We start from the raw sequence: 7373 nt of genomic DNA, 5'->3' as shown, positions 1-7373 counted from the left end.
AGTTTGTGGGGGCTGGCTGCGGGGCGGGGTGGTGGTGGTTGGAGGTGTATGCAATGCTAATCTAGAGCCTGAGTATCATAGACGTATATGCAATTGAATTATATGCTACTGAATAAATGAGAGACAAATGCTGCCCCTCTAGGGACCAACATTTCGTCCCTGAAATGGGGGACATCCTGCGTAATGAGGGACAGTTGGCAACCCAAATCACCGTCACCTTGTGATAGCCAATTAATCAATATAATTTAATGATGATGGGGGGGAGGGGAGGGGATTGGGGACGAACAGTTTCCAGATCAGATGCTGCGGCTTTGAGATCTCCCTCCCCACCCTCTCTCGCAGCTCCGATTTCCAGTTCCATCCAGAAATTCAACTCGCGCGCTTTGGAGACGCGGAACGAATGTGCCCGCGATGCCCGTTTCTACACGGAAGGTAATAAAGAACGGACTTTCAGAAACGGGACCGGCCTATACCAGGCTTCCGGGACAGGTAAAGCGGGCACGTGTCTGTATGCTGGGGTGGGTGCTTGAGAGGAGGTCGCGGGGAGAGAGAGCGAGAGCGCGCTGGACTGATTTGCGTTTCTCAAAAAAGGGGAGGGAGGTGTGCTCCAGCCAGCCCTTCCTTCCTTCCCCTCGAATTTAACCTCCCCTTTCTATGAATTTAAGATGCGTAGGTTATTCAGTGCGGGGGAGGGAGGTGCACTTTGCATATGCTCAGGAGCACTCGCTCGCCTGTTTCTTTGTCACTCCAGTTGGGGAAGCTGGCTGCGCCCTGGAAAAGCAAGCAGGCTTGGAAGTGCAGCCAGATTTTTCTTGTGTGTTCCTGATACAATCTGACATGCCAGTAAGCGCTCATTAGGAACCTAGGAAGCTGCCATATACTGAGTCAGACCATAGGTCCATTTAGCTCAGGATTGTCTACCCAGACTGGCAGCAGCGGCTTCTCCAAGGGTGCAGGCAGGAGTCTCTCTCAGCCCTATCTTGGAGATGCTGCCAGGGAGGGAACTTAACAATGTTCTGCTCTTCTAGTCTCCCATTCACATGCAACCAGTGTGGACCGTGATTAGCTAAGGGGACAAGTCATGTTTGCTACCACCAGACCAGCTCTCCTCTCCTGTAGGAAACGCTTTCCTATAGGTTCTTGATGAGTCATTTCCTCGAGCCCTTAATGCTCTCCACTGGGACGACTAGCTTTCTCTGTGTTTCCCAATCCTTCTCCACACATTGGCCCTCTGCCTCCACTTTTTTAATGGGGATGACTGGATAGAGGCTGCCATTAAGCTGCATCATTCAGTGATCTTGAGTATCCCTCCTGTAAGTAAATGTCCCTTGCTTCCCACTGTTTTAATGGTTTTTCTGTTGTTTTCTATTTATGTAAACCATCTAGAAGTGTTTGGATTGGAAGATTCTAAATAGACACTGCTTAAAGTCAGTTAATTGGCCCCTGGAGTCCATCAAACTCAACAGTGTGCCTAAATTGACGCAGTAGCTGTCCAAGGTTTCACATCGGGGTCTTTCCCAGTTCAGTTTGGAGATGCCGGGGTGGGGATTGAACCTGGGACCTTTTGCATGCAAAGCAGATGCTCTACCACTGAGCTACAGCCCATCCCCACACCTGGCTTTGACTCGACAGTATACATGTTCAAAAAACACAAAGCCCCCACACCTCTCGAGCGAAAATTTGCTCTGAAATCACAAGACCTGACAGCCCCTCTCTGTTCACGAGCCTTTCTCGAAAACCATGCAGAGGGGCTTGGCACATCCCTGTGTTCTCGTTTGGACCAAGTCTGGTCTGCAAACCCTTTTTCTGTTGCAGAGATGGATCCTGATGATCCCGAAGAGCTGGTGGCGGAGTTGCGTGGAAAGACCATAGGTGGCTGGGACCTTTTGCAGATGGCAGCAGGCGCTGGTGTGGCCGCCTATGTAGTGTGGGCAGGAATCCTCATGCCAGGATTCCGCAGAGTGCCTTTAAGGTTGCAGGTACACAGCAGACATTTATTGCTTTAACTTGCATTTATATTGCACTCTTCCTCCAAGAAGCTCAGAACCGTGGACATGGTTATGTTTTATCCTCACCACAATCCTGTGAGGTAGGTTGGGCTGAGAGAGAAGTGACTGGCCCAGAGTCACCTAGTGAGTTTCATGGCTGAATGAGGATTTGAACTCAGGTCTCCCCGGTCTTAGTCTAAGCCCCACTTAAAGCTTGGCCACCCCAGATTACACCCCATGGTAGAGAGTTCCACAGTTTAATTATGTGCTGCATGAAAAAGTACTTCCTTTGGTTGGTCCTAAATTTCCTGGCCATCATTTTCATCGGATGACCCAATTTTAGTGTTGTGAGAAAGGGTGAAAAACATCTTTCTCTCCACACCATGCATAGTTTTATAAACCAGTAGTCCTATTAGTATAAGGCACTTCATATGTTCGAATCTTCAACTGAGTCAGTCTAATCATGCTTACTAACAAGTAGTCACATTTTAAGGTCTCGAGAAGGGACTCTTCCTCTTCCCCTTAGCTAAGCAGGGTCTGCCCTGGTTGCATATAAAAGGGAGACTAGAAATGTGAGCACTGGAAGATATTCCCCTCGGGATGGAGCCACTCTGGGAAGAGCATCTTAAATTTTAAATTGTTGTGTTCTAAATTTTTTGTTTTTAACTAATGTGTTACTTTCTGTTTTTATCTTGTTGTAAACCACCCAGAGACGTAAGTTTTGGGCAGTATAAAAAATATGTCAAACAAACAAACAAATCTAGGTTCCAAGTTCCTTTCCTGGTGGCATCTCCAAGATAGGGCTGAGAGAGACTCCTGCCTGCAACCTTGGAGATGCTGCTGCCAGTCTGGGTAGACAATAATGAGCTAAATGGACCAAGGGTCTGACTCAGCATATGGCAGCTTCCAATGTTCCTGTGCTCCTTCGTTCCAGGTGCCGTATGTCCCCGCAAGTGCCCAGCAAGTGGAGAACGTGATGTTGCTCCTGAAAGGACGCTCTGGGAAGATGGTGGATTTGGGGTCAGGAGACGGCAGAATAGTAAGAACGGGGGGTCGCTTGAATGTGGGATTCCAGGGGGCCAGCAGTGTCCACTTGGAGATACAAATAGTATCCTTTGATGTCAGGGGTTTGGGGACGATGGAGTAAGAGGGGACAAGCCCCCTTGTCCCTGGGCTACCGGGGTCTGGTGGGGCTGCCAAGGCACCCCTTTGCCTCCTCCCTCACCCAGCCCTGCCCCTCCCCAGCCCAGCTGGTGCTTCCTTCTGGTGCTGACTGGCTGGGGGCTTCTCTCCCTCCCTCACTCCCAGCAAGGCAGAGAATGAAACCCCCACACCAGTCAGCACTGGATCCAAGCCCTGACTAGGGAGGATGGGGTGGTGGCCACGCCCCCTGCATCGACATCAGACGCGGGGGGGGCGTGGCGGGGATGGGGTGCTGAGCCCCGTCTCTCCCCAGTCAGAGCTGCGTCCCAGCCCGGCTGAGAGCTCTCTCCTCAGCCTCTTGAGAGGTTGGCACACAGCACTGACTGGGGAGAAAGAGGGCTGAGCGCCCCATTCCCGACACTGGCCACTCCCCCTGCGTGTGATGTCAACACAGGGGGCGTGGCCAGAGCGCTCTGACTTTCCGTTGGTGAGGGGGCTGCGAGCCGAACCCTGTCCCCGCCCTTGGCAGCTTCCTACGCCCCTGTGCGATGTGCTTTTTAGTGGACCTACCACCTAATGGCACAGCGGGGGAATAACTTGCTGAGGGAGCAAGAGGTTGCCGATTCGAATCCCCGCTGGTATGTTTCCCAGACTATAGGAAACTCCTATATCGGGTAGCAGCGATATAGGAAGATGCTGGAAGGTATCATCTCATACTGCGCAGGAGGAGGCAATGGTCAACCCCTCCTGTATTCTACCAAGAAAACCACAGGGCTCTGTGGTTGCCAGGAGTCGACACCGACTCGACGGCACAACTTAACCTTCACCACAGCTCCGTCACTTCGGGTAATAATGTGGTACTCCGACTGTGCTTCCAGGTCCTAGAGGCCTACAGACGGGGCTTCAGGCCCGCAGTTGGCTACGAACTCAATCCCTGGCTGTTGAGACTGTCTAACTATCGTGCCTGGAAGGCCGGGTGCTACGGGGAGGTGTCTTACTTCCGAGAAGATCTTTGGAAGGTGTGACCAAGGCTCCTGGGGGAGGGTGTTGAGGATCTGGGTGTCGTGATAGGACACACAAGAAAGGTTTTTTACCAGTAACTGCGGGTCTTTTTAAATCAAAGATGCTAGGTATTGAATGTCAGGCCTCAGGCATTGTACCAGGTTAACCAGTTGTCCTATGTATCAATTGTACAACCTTGCTGTCGCCTTAGGAGGCAAGGGAAGTACTTTTTCACACAGCGCATAATCAGCTTGTGGAATTCTCTGCCACAGGATGTGGTGGCTGCCAGCAGCCTGGATGGCTTTAAGAGGGGTCTAGATAAATTCATGGAGGACAGGTCTATCAATGGCTACTAGTCTGGTGGCTATAAGCCACCTCCAGCCTCAGAGGCAAGATGCCTCTAAATACCAGTGGCAGGGGAGTAGCTGTAGGAGAGAGCGCATGCCCTCAGCTCTTGCCTGTGGGCTTCTAAGAGGAACTTGGTGGGCCACTGTGTGAAACAGGATGCTAGACTAGATAGATTTTGATCCTGATCCAGCAGGGCTGCATTTATGTTCTTAAGAGCGTGTGTTTCTTTTTTTTAAAGGTGAATCTGTCTGACTGTACAAGTGTAACTGTATTCCTGGCGCCAAGTGTGGTAAGTATAATGTTCCTCCGGGGACTGGTGTGGGAGGAGAGAGTTTTGTTTTAGATGCAGGAATATCTATCCAGGGCAAGGGAATATTTAGGGCCACAGGACAGCAAGGCGATTTAAACCAGGCTTGCGACTAGCCATTCACCGGACACTTTTAGCAGGTACAGATCCCTCCCAGGAGGGACTCAGTATAAAGCAGGCCTGCTCAACTTAGGCCCCCCAGCTGTTTTTGGACTACAACTCCCATAATTCTCAGCCATAGCCAGGAATTATGGGAATTGTAGGCCAACATCTGCAGGAGGGCCGAAGTTGAGCAGACCTGGTATAAAGGAATATTGGCTTCTTTATTTAAAAGTGATGACTCTCATCTCGGTGTTGACCGTGTGGGGAGAACCCGTGGCTAGTATCCATTCCAGATTGATGAATCCAGTGTTCAGAAGAAGAAATGTCCACCCTTAACAATGCAGCCTCTTTGCTTCCTTTTCTTTTCCAGTTGCCTCTTCTGGAAAGAAAGCTGCTCCTGGAACTTCCAGATGAGGCCCGTGTGGTCGCCGGACGCTTCCCTCTCCCCAACTGGACACCCACCAGCTTGGCTGGCGAGGGTGTGAGCCGAGCCTGGGCCTACGATATCAAGCTTGTACGGCAAGCCGAGCAGGACAAACCAAATGAAAGCCCAGTCTGAGAACTGGTCAGCTTGGGAGTCTACGGTTTGTAGAAAACAGGAGTTTTGCTTTGGCCTCTTTGGGGAGGCTAGATGTGCCTGTTTCTATGGCGGAACTTCACAGCTCCTTAAGGGGTTTCTCCAAGGTAGGAGGAGAGAACAGTGAGGTGATTTGCCAGGAGAAGTCACATGGTCTGAGCTTCCCTCCAGTGAGAATCCTGCTTAGCAAGGAAACCAGTTCTGGAAACTCCCTAGAACCGACTCCGAGGTTCTCGACCTTGTGTCCCCAGACCCTGTTGGACTACAACTCCCAAGTTCCCTTTTGGCCATGGTGCCTGGAGAGGATGGGACTTGTGGTCCAGCAAGGTCTGGGGAGCTGAGTTTGAGAAGCCTTTTGCCAAAAGATTGGACAGACTAATTTGTTCATTGTACATGTTTGGTTTAATTTATTTGTAACAGACTCCAACAACAACACTTTTTAAAAAACTGATCTGTGTTTGTGATATTATGGTGGGCAGCTTCATCTGAGAACTAGTTCTCAGTGGGGTGGTAAATCTGTGTGTGACAGCCTAGAGTTTGGGAACTACTGAATGAGCTGCTACTTTAAAAATAAAAGTCAGGCTCTCAAGTGCTGGAAATTATACCCAATAGAAAAGGGCTGCTCAACTTCGGCCCTCCTGCAGATGTTGGCTTACAGCTTCCATAATCCCTGGCTATTGGCCACTGTGGCTGGGGATTCTGGGAGTTGTAGTCCAAAAACAGCTGAGGGGGCCAAAGTCGAGCAGGCCTGCAATAGAAGGGATGTTCTTACACTTCTAGGAGCTGTGCACTCTCCTGATTTTTGGCTGTGTGTGAGTTAAAAGATAGATCGGAGAAGGGAAAGTGATCATATGGGAGGCGACCACAGGCTCCAACAGCATTTCCAGTGACCGTTGCTGGTGTGTGTCTTAAGTTTCTTTTTAGAATGTGAGCCCTTTGGGGACAGGGAGCCATCTTATTTGTTTGTTGTTTCTCTTTGTAAACCGCCCTGAGCCATTTTTGGAAGGGCGGTATAGAAATCGAATTATCATTATTATTATTATTTCCTCCTACCTTGGCACCATGCTGGGTCGGACGACATCATCGGAGCCTACGCCCGCCTCGTACACAATCACTTCCCCCTCCTCTGACTTAGCTTTTAACTCACACATGGCTGAGAACCAGGAGGGCACACAGCGCCCGAAGGCTCCCGGTTAATGGTCATAAGAACAGCTCTCCTTTATCCATATGGTAGTACCTTCAGTCTTCGCTTGTGCAGGATTGCTTGAAATAGCCATCCGGTGAGCATCAACTCTGCAGTGGAATTTGTCATCGGCATCTGAACTTCAACGAATGAAAGGTGTTTGGAGTAAGATAGCGGGGGAAAGGCCTTGTGGATGGGGAGCGAGCCGCTTTGGTCTGGTACCCGAGCTTGTACATTATGGTAGACAGAGTGTCTGACCTGGGCTGGGAGCTCTGGGTTAAAATCCTGGGTCCACCATGAAGATCAGCGGGCAGTGTTCCCTCTAACAAGGTTTCCCAGATGTTGCGGACTACAACTCCCAGAATCCTCAGCTGCAATGGCTTTTGCTTGGGGATTATGGGAGTTGTAGTCAACAACATCTGGAAAACCTTGGGCTTACTCCCTGCTTCCCCAACTAGCCTACCTCACAGGGCTGTTTTGAAGATACTGTATTTACTTGGATCGAAGACGACTCTGAATTTAAGAAGACCCCCTTAAAAAGCAGAGGTTAAATACAGGTTGTAACTGCATTTACTCGGAAGGAAGAAGACGCTGAATTCAAGACAACCTCCCAGTTTCTGGTATCAAAAAACTTGGGGGAAACATAGTCTTGGATTCTGGTAAATACTAGGGGTGTGCAATTCGGGATTTCGGGTGATTCGGCTCGGACCCGAACCAAATCAC

The 7373-nt window shown here is 50.1% G+C and overlaps 1 protein-coding gene across 7 annotated transcripts; it reads left to right on the top strand.

Moving 5' to 3' along the window:
• Positions 1-303: 303 nt before the first annotated feature.
• ANTKMT (adenine nucleotide translocase lysine methyltransferase) lies at positions 304-5918 on the top strand. 7 transcript variants are annotated; one of them, XM_053277180.1, is made up of 6 exons: positions 349-489; positions 1816-1979; positions 2923-3027; positions 4010-4150; positions 4720-4770; positions 5261-5918. In XM_053277180.1, the coding sequence occupies exons 2-6, from the start codon at positions 1818-1820 to the stop codon at positions 5447-5449; spliced, it is 648 nt and encodes a 215-aa protein (XP_053133155.1). In that variant the 5' UTR covers positions 349-489; positions 1816-1817; the 3' UTR covers positions 5450-5918. The 7 variants fall into 7 exon arrangements, with proteins under 7 accessions (XP_053133158.1, XP_053133161.1, XP_053133155.1 ...); XM_053277182.1 differs by lacking the exon at positions 349-489 and adding an exon at positions 498-518; XM_053277181.1 differs by lacking the exon at positions 349-489 and adding an exon at positions 873-1313.
• Positions 5919-7373: the final 1455 nt, after the last annotated feature.

This window comes from Hemicordylus capensis, chromosome 13, assembly GCF_027244095.1.
Source record: "Hemicordylus capensis ecotype Gifberg chromosome 13, rHemCap1.1.pri, whole genome shotgun sequence".
Lineage (NCBI taxonomy): Eukaryota > Metazoa > Chordata > Lepidosauria > Squamata > Cordylidae > Hemicordylus > Hemicordylus capensis.
The sequence above is the reverse complement of the archived record's forward strand: the minus strand, read 5'-3'. Positions and strand labels throughout refer to the sequence as shown.

Bases quoted from the DNA above. Each gene is read 5' to 3' on its own strand.
- ANTKMT (XM_053277179.1), top strand. From the start codon at position 655: ATGAATTTAAGATGCGTAGGTTATTCAGTGCGGGGGAGGGAGGTGCAC. The intron at 4,151-4,719 runs GTGTGACCAAGG...TTTTTTTTAAAG, and splicing joins TCCGAGAAGATCTTTGGAAG to GTGAATCTGTCTGACTGTAC. The intron at 4,771-5,260 runs GTAAGTATAATG...TTTCTTTTCCAG, and splicing joins TATTCCTGGCGCCAAGTGTG to TTGCCTCTTCTGGAAAGAAA.